Below are 21,073 nucleotides of genomic sequence, written 5' to 3'. Positions count from 1 at the left end.
TTAAAAATCAGCTGAAATAGTAGAATGACAGAGGATTAATCGGGACTTCCAATTAGGAATGATTAAAGAGTATAGAAAAGCTGAATTTTCAGTGTTAAACACTGGATGATAGCATCTGAAGGTTCATCTTCAAGTTGGTTAGTAGTTAGCAGAAATAAGTCTTTTAAATAGATGTGTTTTTCTTTTGGTTCATGTTGGTGATACACAGAATTTAAAAAATCATAGAATCTCACAAGTTTTTTTAAAAATCACATTGAATGTGAGACAGTGGCCATGGCTAGACAGCCAAAATTATGGGGAGTCACAGCTCAGAAGTGGCAGGGAATCCACATGACTGGATTTGCAGTGGAACCACTGCATCCAGGCATGTAGCCGGGGGGGGGGGAGGGGCTTGAGGGGCTTCAGCCCCCCCCTCCGAAATTCTCATGGTGGTTCGTGAAAAGGCCTTACTGGTGCATTATTTAAACTGTTATGTTTATTCATATCATGATCTGATCACCATACTCAATATATCCCATATGCATGGGAGTATTGGGGTAACGATACAAAAGGTTTGCTGGGGTAGACCCTCTTTCACTCAGGCTCAGCCCCCCCGAACCCCCCCCCCGAATCGAAATCCTGGCTACGGGCCTGACTGCATCCAGTCATTAATGTGGGTCAACACGAAGCTTCAGAGTGATCCCACATTTTTGCAGGTATAGACACATGGATCTGATTTTATCCACACCTTAAAAAAATCCCACTGTGGTGTTGTATCTTTTTCTGCATACCATGGGGAGGAGCAGGCATGTAGCTGGGGGGGGGGGGAGCTTGAGGGGTTTCAGCCCCCCCCTCCCCCCAAATTCTCATGGTGGTTCGCGAAAAGGCCTTACTGGTGCATTATTTAAACTGTTATGTTTATTCATATCATGATCTGATCACCATACTCAATATATCTCATATGCATGGGGGTATTGGGGTAATGAAACAAAAGGTTTGCTAGGCTAGGCCCTCTTTCACTCAGACTCAGCCCCCCCCCCCCCGAAACTCAGCCCCCCAACCCCCCCCCTGAAAAAATTCAGCCCCGAAATGAAATTCTGGCTACGGGCCTGGGGAGGAGGGATCTTTCCAAAGCTGTTTCTGAAAGCTAATGTGGAAACCCGGAACATTACCATTGATGCACCAAATCAATTGAGACTTGCAGTTTCTCAAGTCGCTCCTGACACGGAAAACAAACAAACAAAAAAGCCCAAATCAATTGGACTTCAGAATTATAATCTTTGGCTCACATCCTATGTATCTTTCTCCTTTTATTCTCTCACTTGTCAATACTATGCTTGTTTTTTTAACCCCACAAATTATTTGCTAAAATGGGAGCGGGATTAACAAAAGACACAGAAAACAGGTTAGCAACAATTTTTCTTTAAAAAACAAACAACTGGTTAAAATATGTCTTGCAAATTTCTCAGTGATTGCATTTCTAGAAGGACTAAACTGCACAGTAAATAAAGTGTTAATCTACACCCCCCTTTTCTAAATGAATCATTTTAAAAAGCTATTAAACTAAAGAGAATGAGCATAGTTTTCTAGTAATGACTTCTCTTCTTCAGAATGAAATTGGTAAAAATCCCTGATTGCAGATCTATATCCCAAAAGGCTCAGAGGTTTGGGGACTTGCTAGGTGGGGGAAGTGGGAATCCTTGCTATGCATCTTTTCCCAGGATACCTGTAGACTTAGTTTATTTACAGATTTGTTTGTATGTGCATTGTTATTTAAAATCCCTGCAAGTGTTTTTTTAAAAAAACAATCATGCTGAAAAAATGTATTTCCTTCTCTTTTCTTAATATATACTTGGGTATATGTACACACACACACACACTAAATATAAGTACAATTTTATTCATAAGCACACACATAATGATTCAGGCTGTGATTGTTAATAAAAATGCATTTCTAACCATCAAATTTGAGTCTATTATTCTAAGTTAATTGCATTTGCCCTAAAGAGACTTGAAACTGGCTGTCAGCCTATTTGTGTCAGTTTCATTTTATTCATCAGTCAATCTTGTCTTTTCTTTTTTTACATTCCATATATTGATCAAATAGATTTGTTAGCATGCCTGTTCAGCTGGGGTTGCAGAGAAGGAGAGGTTATGTTATCCATCAGGTCTATTTGATTACTGTATTAGTTTGCATATTATCTTAATTGATATTTCACTAACAAATAAATGCCCCTTTTGATAGTCCCTTAAGAATCCTAATAAATATAAATCACCTAACCTGTTTCTTGGGTATGGGTGTAGCTGAGGAGGGACAGCTACATTATATATATGTAGCCATCCCTCTGCAACCTGCATCTTTGTTTCAGGGCAAGAAAAATGACCCAGGATTCTAATTTATGGCACAAGTTTAGTTGCTGATAATTGGCTAGAAATAATGTTGTTGTTCATTCATTCAGTCGTCTCCGACTCTTCGTGACCTCATGGACCAGCCCACGCCAGAGCTCCCTGTCGGCCGTCACCAACCCCAGCTCCTTCAAGGTCAGTCCAGTCACTTCAAGGATGCCATCCATCCATCTTGCCCTTGGTCGGCCCCTCTTCCTTTTACCTTTCACTTTCCCCAGCATAATTGTCTTCTCCAGGCTTTGCTGTCTCCCCATGATGTGGCCAAAGTATTTCAACTTTGTCTCTAGTATCCTTCCCTCCAATGAGCAGTCGGGCTTTATTTCCTGGAGGATGGACTGGTTGGATCTTCTTGCAGTCCAAGGCACTCTCAGCACTTTCCTCCAGCACCACAGCTCAAAAGCATCTATCTTCCTTCGCTCAGCCTTCCCTAAGGTCCAGCTCTCACATCCGTAGCTTAATACAGGGAATACCATGGCTTTGACTAGGCGGATATTTGTTGCCAGTGTGATGTCTCTACTCTTTACGATTTTATCAAGACTGGACATTGCTCTCCTCCCAAGAAGTAAGCGTTGAAAATTTTCAATGAAAACAAATTCTGAAACATGCATAATGCTTTTTTAAATTATAAAAAGATGTCTTTGGAACCTGACTGTGGATAGCAGATCTTGGAATTCTAGAAGAACAAGAATGAAGTTTATAATACTTGCTCTTAAAACAACTCCTTTCTTTCATTGTATAATGTTCCCTGGATTTCTACATGAAAATTTGTTATTGAAAATTTTGCTGTAACATAAGCTTAAGCTTGAACATTAGGCTTGGGCGGTTTCGTTTGTTAATTTTGTAATTCGTTATTAATTCATATTTAAATTAGCCTACGATCCAATATTGAGCCATGCAGGACTACTGTGAGGAGTAATTAAAAATCGAAACAATTTTTCCAATTTATTTCGTATTGTTTCGTAATTGTTTCATAATTGGTTCAAAATTGTTTCGAAATTGTTTCGTAATTGTTTCGTAATTATTTCCGTATGTCTGGTGCAAGTTTTATAGTTGTTGTTTGTTTTATCAGTGATAAAAAATAAATTATCACACCAACAGTCAACCACAGAGGGAGAGGGAAGCTTCAGAAGTTCCCCCTGTCCCATTTGGAGGGTTTTTTAGCATATTGCGCAATCGCGTCCGCCATTAATGAATTGATTCGTAATTTTACGAAATTTCGTATATTTCGAAATTTTTTAAAGGGAAATTTCAGAATTCTTTAAAAAAACGAAATGCAAGGGCCCCCCTAAAAACGAAATGAGTTTAGAACCAAATTTTTCCGTAGTTACCCAAGCCTATTGAACACATAGACGGGAATAGGTTTGTGTCTAGAGAATAAAGGCTTAAGGGTAAACATCAGTGATTTGGTGAAGAAACAAAGGCCACGAAAAGAAGGATTGTTTTGATGAAAAATCTGCAACATGAACCACAGCTTCCCATTTCAATGCTCTTAACCTTCAAGGTGGGAGATTCAGCTGTAGGTCTTATTTTCGTGTGTTTCCTTTTCCCCCTTATGTTTAATTCATGGAAATATTAGTGCAAACTTGCCCTTTTAAATGTTTGAGTGGAACATTGTTCACTCAAGAAGAACTTGAATCCTTTACCTGAGAATACCATGCATACCATACTGTGGTAACAGAGCTGGCTGGATATTGTGATGAGAATGTCAGACTTTCTTTTCCTATATGATCCTGTGTGTCTTTTTAAGAAAATGGTGCTGATGTGAAGTTTATTTGTACTTGCAGTAAGTTCTGGAATGCATCAACTGCTACAAATTTCCACAGAAACATAAAAAATTAATTCTACATGTAATCCATATTTGGATACACTGAAGAGTAAGACAGATTTAAGACTGTCTTACTCAAGTGCCCACTGAAGGTTCATTTACTCATTCCTTGAGCTAGCTAGTATGGAAGAACTTAGCTAGCTCAATGGTTTTATTTGGACAATCTAAAATTGGAGGTAGAAAGCATTTGGCACAAATAAATAAGTAAAAAGTAAAGGTTTTTCCTCGGCATTAAGTCTAGTCATGTCCAATTCTGGGGGGTGGTGCTCATCTCCATTTCTAAGCTGAAGAGCTGGCGTTGCACGTAGACACCTCCCAGGTCATGTAGCCAGCATGATTGTATGGAGCACCGTTACCTTCTTGCAGATGTGGTACCTATTGATCTAATCACATTGGCATATTTTCAAACTGCTATGTTGGCATAAGCTGGACCTAACAACGGGAGCTCCCTGAATTCAAACCACCAACCTTTCAGCAATTTAACCCACTGCACCACTAGAGGCCCCTAAATAAAGCGCACAATAAATCTGCAGAAGAAGAAAATAGTAATGGCTAACATCCATTTGCTAGAACGTAGTTGCACAAAGTCTTAGCTTCTCACATAGACTGCACATCCCTGCTCCTTAAAGTTGTATTTTGTGTGTTTCCTAGTCTAAATTAAATAAAAGGGGAATAATAGTGAATACTGAACCTAATCTTTGACAAATAAGCCTAGATTTGAGATGTGGTTGAGAAAAGAGACGGCAAAGCTTTTTTACTTCTTCCATATTTTGAGTGAGTGAACATGTAACTGATCATATGAATAAGCTCTTCAAACTCCGTTGGGCTAATTCTTAATTTCACATGATACTTGGTTCCATGCTGTATAATTAATGAGGTTTTACACAACTTGGCTCAGTGCTATGAAATCCTGGGATTTGTAGTTTGGTGAGGAACCAGCACTCTTTGGCAGAAAAGGCTGAAGTCTTGTAAAACTGCAACTCACATGATTCCATAGCATTGAGGCATTGTGGTGTCAAACCATATTAGTTATACAGTGTGGGTGCATCCTGAGTGGCATTATGAATGAGGGGTGATACAAATACCACGTTTTTGTGATGACATGACAGCTATCTTTTTACCTCCAAGTACCATTGAAAATGATTCCACAGGTCTGGAGTTCTGTAGAAGACAAAGGTGGTGGTTACTGTCATTCACACCAATGCAGTGACAACAAAATACATGGCTAGGACTGTGTGAGGTTTTTCTGGGACTCCATTAAGCCATGCTCTTCTACATATTGAATGTGGGGAAAAGGGTGAGAGTGGGGGTGGGGGCTCAATCTCTTGCAGGACTTACTGTTTTTCTTTTTCCAGCGGAACAATATGAAATTCTAGCCAGCATTACATTTCAAAGTCCTTACTTTGCTAGGTGCTTGATGAAGTTACACACATCAGTGTACAAGTTTTAAAGTGATCTAATACAAAATATTTTATTTTCCCTTCCTCTTTTAACCACAGGACTGACAATTTCCCAACCTCTTGGAGACACAAGTAAGTGTAGATTTCAATGAACAGTTCTTTTGAGTATATGTTGGCCATGTATTTCTGATGTGTTACAGTTTTATTGGGGAGTGGGGTGGCATTACTAGAAGTGTGCAATTTGGCCAAAAGGCATCCGGTTTCAGTGTGCATTGTTGGATGACCTCTCATTCTGTTTACTGGGAAGTTACTCAAAAGGGGAGGGGTGTTGCCGTTTTCATTTGGCAAAGATTTGGCCTATTGACTCCAATGGGTAATTTTAAAGGCCTATCTGCATGAAACCTACCTTCGTTTTAGACCCCATTTACAACTGAAGGCTGCCAAGTTTCAAAACAATTCACCAATCTACTGTTTTTTAAGAATTGTTTTAAGTTTTAACCATAACATTTTTAAAAATAAGACAAACCACAAGAGAGGGTTCCAGGCTTTTTATTGGCTGAGAAAGAGACAAAAACTTCAACTCCCATCATGCTTTGAGACAAAACTTTTCAGTGCCCATCCTATGCAAGTTCTGCTAGGAAAGTGAGTTCCCAGCAGAGCCCTCTCTGGACGAGGAGCCTAGGAAACTTTCCAAAAAGAAATGGAGGGACACTGTTGCTGCTGGGGAAGCAGAAAAGACATGGCAGATCCCTGCCTCAGGTATATTGCAGACTTAACTCCTTCCTATCCAGGAACCGGATAAAATCCTGCTCACTTAATCCATTTTGCCAGGCTTTTCAGCTCCCTCCTCCCTGTTCTGTTTTCAGAGATTATATAAAATGGACCACCAAATACTACAGATTATTTTCATTCAGACTGATTTGGTCCCAAGCCTATTATATACTATTAGGGAAATGCAAAGATGTTCCAATTGCATTTAGTGTGAATATATTAGCCAAACAAAAATACAAACAGGTAAACATTTAGACTTCAAAACATGTTCTTTTGCAATATTTGTGGTACAGTGTACAAACACAAACTGTAGAAAAATGACACAATTTAATTGTTAAGGCTCAATGCTATGGAATTCTGGGATTTGATGTTTAGTGATGTACCAGCACTCTTTGACAGAGACCACTGATATCGCTTTGGCAGTTAAAGTGGTGTCAAACCATATCAATTATTCAGTGTGGATGCCCCCTCTATTTTCTTTCTTGACATTGCAAAGTTCTCATAATGGTCAATTAGGATGGAAGTAGTTCACATTAGATCAGTGGTTCTCAACCTGTGGGCCATGGCTCAGTAGTAGGCCGCGAACCTCCTTCCTCTTTATTTAATTTTATTCATTTTTGTTTCCACTCCCTTCTGCAGAACTAACCAGCCCTGACCCTTTTGGTATTAATGTTGGAGAGTGGTCCCTAGTCAAAGTGGACTCTGATCAACTGGGCCCTGGTCAAAGTGGGCCCTGGTCAAGTGGGCCCTGCTCAAAAAAAAGGTTGGGAACCACTGCAGTAGATGGTCTCACTGCAATCTGATGGGAACAACCCTGCCATCCTATCTCTCTCCCTACAATCGGAACTCAATAAAATGAACTCTCAGCAGGATTGTACTGAGATCCTAGCTTGAATTTTGTCTGTAGCTATTTTAAGCCCCATTGAAGTAAACTGCAACCCCATTGTTTCCTGTGTGGTTAATATTGTCTTCTGAGGTTGTCCCCAGCAGTTTCACGTTACCTTTCTTTTATTCCTTTACACTTTTATTTTTGGCTTTGGGTTATAAGGTCTCTGCAAGAGCACACTGTCCCCTCCCAGAATAAACAGCAAAGAAGTACATCGCAGAATGAAACATGGGCTGTACTTTTGGATTCCCTCTCTCTCCCTCCACCCACCCAGCCCAACACACCTCTTTTGTTCTGTCAATCTGAATAGAAGTGCTCATGTGATGTAATTTAGAACAGAGCTTGCTTCCCCCTTCTTCTTCTTCTTCTTCTTCTTCTTCTTCTTCTTCTTCTTCTTCCTAAAGAAAAAGCTTTCAGTCAGGAAAAGCTTTGGGAGCTCTGGGGGTATAGCTTAGCTCAAAGAATGAGAAAGAAAGCAAGTTTGCATTGACAGCTTGATCCCAGAGAGAGCTAGCTGGCTGCTTGTCTAACAGGCCCTCTGGGTCTCGATGAGGCAGAGACAGAGGAACGAGTCATATTAAGTGAACGTGCACCGCCAGTGCTAAAGGAACAATTACCATTATTCTGCATAGTTCACTGTTTGCTACTGCTATTTCCTTCAATAAAACCCCCTTTCACTTGCCAATTGGAGCTTGTCATGTAACAATATTTCTCATGCACAATACACAGAGTAAAATGCCCTTGTGTTTTTAACACATTTAGAGTTGTGAACAATAGAGGTATACTGACAGCGAGGGAAAAAAGTGCTTGCCTTGAATATAGAATAGATACAGAAAAAGGGAGAGAGCAAGATACCTCTTCAGGTGGGAATAAAGGTGGGGTTCTCATTTGATATAATAGCCAGTTTAGCTCTTATGCATGCCTTGCTTGGAACGGCTATATTTCGTTAGCCTTGTGTTTTAACATCTCAACTTCCACTGATAACACTGGCCAATACATATTTTGGTGCCTGAAATGTTAGCTCTATTTTTGGGCATATTTGTGTGCAGATTCCAAAAATCCCAACAGTTTTACCCTAACCAGTTTTTGATACTACAAGAAAGGAGATTCCATCTGAACATTAGGAAGAACTGCCTGACTGTGAGAGCTGTTCAGCAGTGGAGGCTTTCAAACAGAGGCTGGATGGCCATCTGTCAGGTGTGCTTTGAATGCAGTTTTCCTGCTTCTTGGCAGGGGGTTGAACTGGATGGCCCATGAGGTCTCTTCCAACTCTATTATTCTATGATATACAGAACATATCCCATCACCATCTGGTGGCCCATAGAAAAACATGATAACTATTATCTAAGAAACTAGAGTTGACGTGGCCTGTTCAATGCAATTTTCTGAATCAACTCACCAGGAACAGACCTAAAAACCAAGACACTTAATTTTTTTTGTTGGGCTATGTAATTGGTAGTCTGAGTCTCAAAACAAAATGAAATCAAGTTAATCCCATAATTTTAAAGCTGTGCCAAACAACAAAACTCAGTTTTGCACAGAAAAAGCATTTTCCCTGAAAGCAAGCAGTACTGTGGCATCCTTCTAAGATGGCTTGCAGGGATGGAACCTGAAGGGACTGTTTTACAATGGTTTATTTCGGGAATAAAAAAGGGCTGGAGATTTCTGTCTGGCTCCGTGGCCTGTTCCAAGGGCTCTGGTCTGCCCACATGCTATTTATTATATACACTAAGCGAGTGTTTCTCAACCTGGGGGTCGGGACCACTGGGGAGGTCATAAGGGGTTGTCAGAGGGATTGCCAAAGACCACCAGAAAACAGTATTTTCTGTTGGTTTAGGAGAGTTCTGTGTGGGAAGTTTGGTCCAATTCTCTCATTGGTGGGGTTCAGAATGCTATCGGATTGTAGGTGGACTAAAAATACCAGAAACTACAACTCCCAAATGTCAAGGTCTGTTTTCCCCAAACTCCACTGGTGTTCACATTCGGGCATATTGAGTATTTGTGCCAAGTTTGGTCCAATTTCATCATGTTTGAGTCCACAGTGCTCTATGGATGTAAGTGAACTCAACTCCTAGACTCAAGGTCAATGCCCACCAGACCCTTCCAGTATTTTCTGTTGGTCATGGGAGTTCTGTGTGCCAAGTTTAGTTCAATTCCATCATTAGTGGAGTTCAGAATGCCTTTTGGTTGTAGGTTAACTATAAATCCAAGCACCTGCAACTCCCAAATGACAAAATCAACCCCCCCCCCCCCGGCCCCCAACCCCACCAGTATTCAAATTTTAGCGTATGGGGTATTTGTGCCAAATTTGTTCCAGTGAATGAAAGTATCAGATAGTTACATTACAATTCATAACAGTAGCAAAATCACAGTTATGAAGTAGCAACTTATATAATGTTATGGTTGGTGGTCACCACAACATAAGGAAGTGTTTTAAGAGTTCACGGCATTAGGAAGGTTAAGAACCACTGCACTAAGCCCACATATTGGAGGAGTCCATGTTAATGGTGTCAGGTATACATCAAGGTCACCTCCATGGATGAAGGTGAAGTCAGCAGGGGACCAGGTTGCCTGCACCCCAAAATAGCCCTCTTCTGAGTGCCAAACCAATATAAAGCCATGAAAGGACAAAATAATCTGATATGTCCATTCCTGTTCCTATTTGTCTACTCAGGAATTTCATAGGAAGATGAAAGGAGAGGAAAATTGACTTTTGCTAGCCCCAATTTCATATGACTAAATATGGATCTATGCTATTATATATAGCATATTTCGTTAGATTAACTGCATACATTTTGCTTTGTTAATGTTGTTGTTGGCTTATATCCCCTGTGAGGAAAACTTGACAAATAACAAATACATATTTATAAAAACCAAACAGCATAAAATGCTTGAGTCATTCTGTTAGCCCATTTTGGGCAGTCTTCCATATCCATTCACTTATTCATTCATGTCTATTTCACTGGGCAACTGACTTTCCAAATAACAGCGTGGCCCTCAAATTGAGTCATTAGCACAACATTTAAATCCAAACCTTAACTTCCAACGTAGAAATCCAATAGCATTTTCTTCAAAAAATACTATCTATAGAGCAACTCCAGACTTGTAATCATGATATTTAATTATTTTTTTTCATTGCTTTAAAATATTTTACAGAAGCATTATGTTCAAACAAATTTGTTTCTAGCTAAAAACAAGGCATGTATATGTATTACAAAATTATGGGATTTATGCCTTAATGAGTTTCTAAGAATTTTCCATAAGGGAGTTCTAGTCCACTTCCACTAGCTTGTTCACAAAATATTCTGAGAAAATTGAAGATCTGAGAGTTATATCAGTTTAAATGTGTAGTATAGCCAAATTATCTCCCCTGGTTGTCTGGTAAATATGACAAGTGTTCATCTGAAGTAGACATACATACCCAGATTCTGTATCATCAGAAGTAGCTGCAACAATGAGCTCTGTTGTAGTCGTATGTTCTCTTACTCTACGCTCCTTGTCCCCAGTGCTGTGGAAGTCAGGCAGCCACAACAATCTCTGTAGGGTCTTGTTGCAATTGCTTTTATACCATGCCTTGCAGGTGAGAGGTACTGAATGCATCATTGTTTAATATACAATAATAATATATAAAGTTCCAGAGTTCCTTCAGTTAGTTTGGCTGCCTAGCTTCTAAAGTGGCTTGTAGTGAGGCAACAGTGCGATGGTAACATGACTGTAAATATGAATTGGATCACAGATTGATCGCAGCATTATCTGAAATGCTTAGAACCAGAAATTTTCCAGATTTCCAGATTTTTTTGAATTTGGTAATACCCGTGTTTGCATATACATAGTAAATGAGAGGTAAAGGGGAAAGGAGGCTAGGCCAATGTCCAGTGCCCACTGAGATTTTTCCCCCTGAAAGAGCCTTGGAGATGAAAAGAGAAGAAGGAGAAGAGGGAGTATGTTGTTCATAGATGCCTCCCCCCCCCCCAAAAAAAGGCAGCTATCCCAAATGCTTCCCAGCTCTCAACATACTTTCCACCCTTTTAGCAAAGTATACAGGAAAGAAAAAATCTGCTCCATGAGACTTTTCCACCATTTTTAGGCTAGAACAGTGCTCCATGCAGTCATGCTGGTCACATGACCTTGGAGGTGTCTATGGACAATGCTGGCTCTTCATCTTAACATTGGAGATGAGTACCACCCCCCCCTCCCGAGTCGAACACAACTAGGGGAAAACTTTGCCTTTAGCTTTACTACTGGTAGTGGTAATAAGGAGCCCCTGGTGGCACAATGTGTTAAACCCTTATGCCGGCAGGACTGAGGACCGACAGGTTGTAGGTTCGAATCTGGGGAGAGCATGGATGAGCTCCTTCTGTTAGCTCCAGCTCCCCATGCTGGGACATGAGAGAAGCCTCCCACAAGGACGGTAAAACATCAAAACATCTGGGCATCCCCTGGGCGATGCCCTTGCAGTCAGCCAATTCTCTCACACCAGAAGCAACTTGCACTTTATCAAGTCACTTCTGACACACACAAAAAGATAGTGGTGATAGGGTCACTCCACATTCACCATCATGGCCCATTTCCAGGGCACCTACCTTGATACACACCACCATTGGTAGGCACTGAAGGTGTCCCCGTCACCAAAGATAAAAGTAGATAGCTGGTTGCGGAGGCTTCAGTTAATGGATCAGTTTTGTGACTAGTCAAGCTAGAATTGGATGAGAATAAAGATGTTTCTATACTAACTGGTATCTCACACAAAACACATGGAATGGGAAAGGGCAAGCGGTTATGGAAAATTTCTTTGGCACAAGCTAGACTCACTTCCTTCTTTTGTGTGGTGATGCCCCTTGAATACTGTCTCGTGTGACAATGGCTGTGTGTGAGTTATGGTGGTCCCTGTATTGGTTGCCCAGAAAATACAGTAAAGGTGTCCCACTGCATCAGGATTTAGCATTCTACAATTGTGAGGTTTTTGGCTCTTTCAAATGCACACATCCAAATACACCCATGCACATACATACACCCACTGCAAGCAATCCTACCTTTTCCTTTCTCCATTATCTCAGCTCTTTTAAAAATTCAGATATTTTTCCTCACTGCTAAGCTTTATTTTTTAATAGTTAAAGATAATTTTAAAGGAAGAAAAAGAATATAAACAATATATAGTGACTCTTGACACTCCATTGCTTTCTTAAACGAGAATAATAAAAATTTGCAAATGAACAAAAGAGTGGGAGGAAGCTATCTGATTTACAATGTTTTTGAGATAAAGAACACTATAAAAAAAGATCAATGTGAATAATAAAGCATTGTTAACTGAGTCATGACATTTCTATTCTCAGGGAAAATTTGAAGAGTAGAACTCTGCAAATGAGCACCTTGTGCCATTTTCCAAGTGGGAGGAAGACATATAATTATAATTTTTGAAGTGATGAGATTTTTATTTAAATTGCAGGGAAAAATTATTGAAAAACATATCGACATATCAATATTACATAAATTGCTTTAATTTTATTAAACTGGATGTGGGAGAGTGAATCTTTTTCTTAACTTCCCTTGCCTCCCATTCCTCCAACCCCCTCTATGCACACCTTTTTGTTTTGTATATGATGTCTAGCTACAAAATGTCTTCCAAGAAAGATATTTCTTTATTAAAAAGTGGCGGTTGGGGGTGGTGGAAGGGGAGGAGATGAGATGAAACAGCTCCAAATGTCACTTCTATCATATAGTTATTCTCATACTACCCGTAGCTGAGCCCTATTAGGAAGATTCATATTTTCAAAATAGTTTTTAACCTCCTGTATTTCAAGTGTCTGCCTTCAATACTTTTTCATGTCACATTTTAATCGGTGCAAAATTAACATAATTTGTTTTAATTAAACACACGCAAGGAAGAGATTTCTCCTAAAAGTCAAAATTATACCTGTGGCATCTGATATGCATTCTCTATGGTTGCCTTAATTCATGGGATGAGGACTAATGTTTATAATCAGTGACAGAAAAAGTCAGTTCTGTTCTTGATTAAGGCAGCTATACAGATTAGCATTCACAAAGTAAAGTACAGCAACACAAGCTTGCCATTGTAACCACTTCCCTGTTTTCCCTTTCCTTTAAAAGGTTTTAAATAATTCATTATTAAGTCTGTGGAATTCCTTGCCATTATTTCTCAAGATTCCTAACTCAGATCCAATTCTCTTGATGCCTATATTGTAGAAGGAGCCCCCGGTGGCACAATGGGCTAAACCCTTGTGCCGGCAGGACTGATGACCGACAGGTCGGAGGTTCGAATTCGGGGTAATCATGGACATGCTTATGATACCGTAAACCACCACCTCCTCCTGAGAAAAAATGTATAATATCACAAAGGACTACTGTCTCACCTGCCTCATAAAAAACCTGCTACAAAACAGGAGCTTCTTTGTTGAGTTCCAGGGCTAGAGAAGCAGATGGCGAAAACAGAAGAACGGCCTGCCTCAGGGAAGTGTGCTTGCCCCATCCATGTTCAACATCTACACAAATGACCAGCCACTGCCAGAAGGGACAGAGAGCTTCATCTATGCTGATGATCGTGCCATTACTGCTCAAGCAGGGAGCTTTGAGATGGTTGAACAGAAGCTCTCCGAAGCTCTAGGTGCTCTTACTGCCTATTACAGGGAAAACCAGCTGATCCCTAATCCATCTAAAACACAGACATGTGCCTTTCACCTTAAGAACAGACAAGCATCCCAAGTTCTGAGGATCACCTGGGAAGGAATCCCACTGGAGCATTGCAGCACACCCAAATACCTGGAAGTCACTCTGGACCATGCTCTGACCTACAAGAAGCACTGCCTGAACACCAAGCAAAAAGTGGGTGCTAGAAACAATATCGTACAAAAGCTGACTGGCACAACCTGGGAATCACAACCAGACACAGTGAAGACATCTGCCCTTGTGCTATGCTACTCTGCTGCTGAGTATGCATGCCAGGTGTAGAACACATCTCACCACGCTAAAACAGTGGATGTGGCTCTTAATGAGACATGCTGCATTATCACAGGGTGTCTGCGCCCTACACCACTGGAGAAATTATGCTGTTTAGCCGGTATTGCACCACCTGACATCCGCCAGGAAGTAGCAGCCAATAGTGAAAGGACCAAGGCACTGACATCTCCAGCCCATCCCTTGTTTGGGTATCAGCCAGCACATCAATGACTTAAATCAAGAATTAGTTTTCTAAGATCTACAGAGACACTCGTTGGAACACCCCAGCAAGTGAGAGTCCAAAAGTGGCAGGCTCAAACCCAGAACCTCAATCAATGGCTGATACCAAATGAGAGACTCCCCCCTGGGCACACAAAAAACTGGGCGACTTGGAAGGCACTGAACAGACTGCGCTCTGGCACCACGAGATGCAGAGCCAATCTTAAGAAATGGGGCTACAAAGTGGAATCCACGACATGTGAGTGTGGAGAAGAGCAAACTGTAGACCACCTGCTGCAATGCAGCCTGAGCCCTGCTACATGCACAATGGAGGACCTCCTTGCAGCAACCCCAGAGGCACTCCAAGTGGCCAGCTACTGGTCAAAGGACATTTCATCAACTACCAAGCTTGCAGATTCTGTGTTTTGCCTGTCTGTTTGTTTTTGTTAAAAATGTAATACAAATGTCTGGTTGCTGATGACACGATAAATAAATATGGACAAGCTCCCTTTGTCAGCTCCAGCTCCCCATGTGGGGACATGAGAGAAGCCTCCCACAAGAATGGTAAAACATTGAAACATCCACACATCCCTAGGCAACGTCCTTGCAGTTTCTCAAGTCTTTCCTGACATGAAAAAAAAATTGTAGAACTGCTGTCATTGTAATACAGGCAAAAGTTTAAACACAGCACTCTGAGTGCCCTTCTACACAGCCGTATATCTCAGAATATCAAGGCAGAAAATCCCACAATATTTGTTTTGAACTGGGTTATCTGAGTCCACACTGCCATATATTCCAATTCAAAGCAGGAAATACGGGATTTTATTCAGTTGCGTAGAGTATCTTTGAATTATTAACAGGACTTTTGTGAAAATATACTATTTTGCAGAGAAGGAAAGGTTAGTAAAGGTTATATATGATAACAAACTTTGACTATCCTGAAAAATAATTGTTGGTGTCAGCAGGTTTGCAATGGCTTTTGCTATCAACCAAAATGCCCCCCAAAACAGCTCAAATCAAGCCCAAAATTTATTTCCAATCAGCTTAGAATACTTGCATTGTGGTCAGTCACATTACGCACCTGATGGGTTCTTACAAGGCCATTTGCCCGCTTCCACCCTAAACTTTAGACTTAGAGTCGCCCAAAGTCTAAAACAACTTGAAGGCCCACAGCAAAAACAATGCTAATTAACTTGACTATCTCCACACTCAAAAGCAGGCCCACGCTTCCCATTGAAATACTGGTAAGTTTATGTTGGTGAAAATGTCAGAATCCGAACTTCAGAAGTCATCAAAGACATAGCTTTTTATTTTAGACAAGTAGAAAAGTTATATAATTTTAGAATCTGGACTGAATCCGATAAGCAATGCATGACTTGGAAATGCTTCCCTACATTCTGATAAATGGGAGCCTGGACATTTGCCTGAAAATCCTGCTTTGATAGCAACACTGTTTTACACCTCCTTCAATATCTTTTCCCAAAAGCTCACACATCTACCCAGACACTCATACATGATCTCACTCATCCCACAAGATGGGATCAATGTGCCTTTCAAATAGCATGCTGTCTGTTTTTCCCTCTGCTACCATAGTAGAAAGTCAAATAAGCCCAAACCAAGTGAATTACTCATGCATCATCATAAATCAAAAGACTGAGGAGGCTTGCATGGTTTAATGATATCATAAGCAACTCATTGTATATTTATAGCCGTGTGTACAGTTTCCTGTTTCTGTCTATGCTACTAAAATAAACTCTTTCCCAACCTCCTAACATCCTTATGCCTCAGTCTAGGAAACAGAAAGGTTGTAAGTGTATGAAATCTAATCACAGATGGTTGCAGATTTCAAATTTAAGCCTCTAGTCTTCTTTAGGGTTTGTTCTCATATTTTTGTCATGGTATCTTGCCTAATTAGATAGATACATAAGGAACCGCCGTGGCACAATGGGTTAAACCCTTGTGCTGGCTGAACTGTTGACCTGAAGGTTGGCATTTCGAATTCACGAGATGGGGTGAACTCCTGTCCGTCGGCTCCAGCTTCCCATGCAGGGTCATGAGAGAAGCCTCCCACAGGATGGCAACACATCCGGGTGTCCCCTGGGCAACATCTCTGCAAATGGCCAATTCTCTCACTGCAGAAGCGACTTGCAATTTCTCAAATTGCTTCTGATATGATAAAAAGATAGATAGATATTTCAGATTGTTGCATTTATTTAGCCTGCAGGTGTGCGCTCACACTCATTTCCACCTGAATTAGTTAAGAATCAGATTTTTCCAGGCCATAATGCTACTGTAACTACTGATTGCCTGTGCTTCCCAGACTCAGGAAAGGTTTTTTTAAAGAAAAGAAAAGGCCAACTTTGCCTTTTGCAGCAGCATCCTAAAGGATGTTGTATCAGATGGATTAAAAGTAACACATGAGTCTCTTGCTATAGACCCAAGATTCCTTGAACAAAGTCACCCAGGGAGTAGTGTGACCTTTATTTAAAATAAGGGGGAAGGAAGGGTGCTTCCTTTCAGGAAGTAGGAATTGCCCCAGAATAACTATATTCACTATTCAACAACAGCAAAATTTTATTACAGTCTAAAGACCCAAATAGCGCAACAAAGATACACAACGTGCATTTCTTGCATTTAATAAACTAATTAAAATGCAAGAAGACATACTAGACAATATATATATATATAAACAAGAATGAGAACACTGCTAATAAGTACAAAGGCTAATTTTAGCCTGGGTCTAGTACAGGAAGTTGTCTTATCCTGGAGTAACTGTATGTTTTTGTTGATGATGATACATACAGACAGAGGTATGAAAGTCAAACTTTTATCAACTACACTTTCATCTTCATTTAAAATCAGACACTACTTTGCTTCTCCTTGATGTATTATACATTTTTGGATTATTCTCCAGTAGCATTTGCTGATTGTGTCTTTGTTTGGTTTTCTACCAAGACAGTTGTACCAGCTCCCTCCCTCTGCAAGTTCTCCCTATTGTAATTCTGAATCAAGCAGATCATCCAGGTAAGGTACAATTTGTGCCAATGTAATACAAATCATGTATTTTTAAAATCTCTGATAGGTCTCTCACAATAAGGATTGATCTACAACTTTAGCAATGTGTATCTAGTGACAAATTTCTGGAAGTAATTCATTTTAAATAGGTAAATTTTTAGAATAAAGATTTTTCCCATTTCAGTAAGGATTTCTAGATGACATAACTTATTTATTTATTTACTATATTTGTATACCACCCATTTCAATCCTCAGGCGACTCAGGGCGGTTTACAATGGCAATGATTCGATTCTCAAAAACACCATAAAATATTTAAAAACATTAACACATAATATAAAATCATACCAAGAGTATTAAAAACAAATCATTTGTGTTTCCTAATAAAAAGATTTTATTCAGATTCTTGAGGACTGATTTTCCCACAAGATGGTTGCAAACTCATTTATAAATGATGTTTATATTTTATTTGTTCTTGTCCCTTCATGAAGACATTATGGTTTAAAATACTGTAAGCCATACAAGGTGATGTGTTTGGATTGGATGGATCTCCCGAAAATTTATTTGAGTCATGGTAAAAGGTGGAAGTCAAATCTTGCAAAGGCAAACAAAGCTGGGATAGAAGAGATGCCAAGAAAATAGACAGATAATGTAAGGTGGTGGGTGATAAGAACAAGTGGTTGGTACCATGGAGAGCTCCAGCAGGGGCTAAATCTTAGAAGCCACGCCACCCTTTTCTTTTCCATTAATTTTAATTTTTACCATAACTAATACACATACAAAACTGACTCTGTTTTCTAAAGAAAACTAACAAAGGAAAGGAAAAAACCCTCACATATATATCTAGTATGATATAACATTTAACATATAATAACATGAAGATTGATATTAAACTAAACCTATGAAGAATCTAGCTTTTTCCACAATGGTATTTATTAATACCATTGTGGAAAAAGGTCACGAAGAGTCGGAGGTCACGAAGAGTCGGAGACGACTGAACGAATGAACAACAACAACATTTATTAATTATTCAATTTGACTTTTCTATATCCAAATATACAACCTACTTCAGTGTTTAATTTGAAAAATAAATAATTCCCCAGATCTGCGAACATCATCTCGCAATCTCCCGCCTTCAAAAATGGCAAGAAATGCTCCCAGTTGCCCACAAAATTGTCAGCTGATTTTTCTCTCATTAATATGGTTAATTTATCAATTTCTACTAACTCGAACAATTTCAATATCCAGTCCTCAAGTGAAAGCATTTCCTTACATTTCCATCTTAGGGCATATACTGAGCTGGCAGCTCAAGTGCCCAAAATGGTAGGAGTGATGCATTCTCTACCTTGTTGATGAATGCCACTCAGGCCAAAAATTAAGGTGAGAACAGAGGGAGGGTTACCATCCTTTCTTTGATTTAAACAAATGGGGTGGGAACTTCTGTGCTCTGCTTTTTGTCACTGACTTAGGGCTTGGTAACAAACAGAGGCAGGTTGTTTTCCTTGCTCTTCTCCCATTTTTTTCAGACTGCATTCTCATTCCTTTTCCTCATTTAGATTCCTTTTCCTACCTGTATTTTTATAGACATAGACATTCTAAGATCATCAGTGCAATTTACAACCTCCCCAGTTGTAACTCCTCTAATAAATATATGCTTTTCTTTTCTCCAGCTCTCCTATGATCTTATTATGCATTTTTAAAAAGAGAAAAAATATTTGTTTTTCAAGTGCTCCTGAGTTTTACCCTTGATTTATCCATTGGCCAAAGCAAAATCAATAATTTTGTCCCCTGAACCTGACCGCAACTTATACAAGGGGTCAACTTATAAATGAGTACGTATGGTAGTTAAAAGGGTGAGCTGATTTTTAGAAAGTGGAATTTGGAGTGCTGTTATATTGTCAACTTCAACTGGAATATAAATTTTGTAGAACTCACATTTAAACTGACCATAAATAACGCCAAATTAACATCACCTATCATAAATGTCTATTTGTCTTCTTTTTTTCCACCCACAAGTTCTGTGCCTATTATTACACTCATAGAATGTCAGGTTCTAAAGGAGAAAGCTAACCGTGTGATTTCATGCTGGCCCGTATAAACTTGATTTCTGCAGACACTTTCCACAAGCATTAAATTGATAAAAGACGTAATGTAGATGGGCCCATGGCTAAACTGAGGGTAATTGCATAAAAATGAAACAGAGACCTATAATTGTGCACCGCTTTCTCTCGACTACAATGTTTTCTGGAAGACAGGATCCTGCTTGTCATAGCAAGTTGCTTGTTATGGTGATTGTACCAGGACTTGATCTTTCTGTAACAAGACACGTATAACATTACTTAGTGGAAGCTTTTCAGAATAAGAGCCTGACAGTAAAATGCACTCTATTTTCATTCTTGAACAAACAAAAGAGTCCTTGAATGACAGATCTTTTTTTACCCTTTTCTTTGAGGGTGTTGTAATGGGGAATTCAGGTTAAATCTATGCCTTTTATACTTCTAGTTTTGATTTCCTCTCCAACAGCACTTGAAGGATAAAGCTCAGCTTGACATACAGAGCAGCCTGTGGATATAGCAAATGCTAATCTAGCATTTACTGATTATTTCCTTCTGAATTTCTTCAGCTGAGTACTGTTGAATGCTTATGAGCATTTCAGAGAGCCATAATGGCAATGTTGGAAATTGGTCAGAATTTCTGGGCCTTTTAAAAGATGGTTATTACATTTTAAAATAGGTTTTACTAAAGAGGCAAATTGGTTAATAGCCTCCATCTATAAGCAGGATAATGATATGTAGATATTCCATCAAGAAGGATTAAAATGGTGTCTGAAACGTGGCCCCAAACCAATATATCAATGTGCACAACTGCAAACTATCTCCAATGCACAAAGGTGCACCTTAGTTACTTAATTGGTAATTAGAAAGAAGGGTCGGATCTAAAACCTTATGAGTGAAAATAATGGTAAATCATCCATGGGACCTTTTATCTTGAAAACTCTATAATGAGACAATCCAAAATAAAACAAGAGACAATATCAGAAGATGAAACTCTCAAGCTGGATGGCATTCAACAAGTTATTAGGAAAGAGGAGGAGTATGAGTAGTAGAGTAACTAATCATGCAACTGGATTCAAGAAAAAAAAAGATGTACAGCTATTAACATGCTCAGAGGTGAAAGGAAAGTGTGAAGCTGCACACAACACATACAATGGGACCAGGCATTCAGGTAGAAGGCTTGACAGCAATTGCAATGTTTTTGAGAACTGACTATGGACAGGCTTTGGACTGGGTCGTTGGTCGCTGTATTGGACTCAGATATGGCTAAATGGCTGATAATGTTTTCAATTGATTTTTACCTATTGTTTTATCTACTGTGTCATGTCATGTTATATTGTGTTTTTGTATGTGTGGGCATCAAATTGTTGCTGGTTGCAAGCCGCCCTGAGTCCCCCCTCAGCAGTTGAGGGTACAAATGTTTGAAATAAATAAATAATAAATGTGGGAAGCATTAATCAGTGGAAGCTAGATATAGATGAAATTAAAGAAGCAAGGGCTGAGTAGGGCTGTTGATGATAGGGCAACCTGGATTTTAGAATTTATAATGGTGATGGGCACCAACTT

The 21,073-nt window shown here is 39.6% G+C and overlaps 1 protein-coding gene across 1 annotated transcript in view; it reads left to right on the top strand.

Annotated features, from left to right (window-relative positions):
- Window positions 1–21,073, top strand: part of MDFIC2 (MyoD family inhibitor domain containing 2) — a 57,054-nt gene that overhangs the window by 24,052 nt on the left and 11,929 nt on the right. Inside the window, exons 3-4 of the mRNA XM_060761011.2 lie at window positions 5,710–5,742; window positions 17,396–17,464. Coding sequence (XP_060616994.1) covers window positions 5,710–5,742; window positions 17,396–17,464 — 102 coding nt within the window. The remainder of the gene's footprint in view (window positions 1–5,709; window positions 5,743–17,395; window positions 17,465–21,073) is intronic.

Source organism: Anolis sagrei, chromosome 2 (assembly GCF_037176765.1).
Source record: "Anolis sagrei isolate rAnoSag1 chromosome 2, rAnoSag1.mat, whole genome shotgun sequence".
NCBI lineage: Eukaryota > Metazoa > Chordata > Lepidosauria > Squamata > Dactyloidae > Anolis > Anolis sagrei.
Note: the sequence above shows the minus strand (reverse complement) of the source record. Positions and strands in the feature narration are given on the sequence as shown.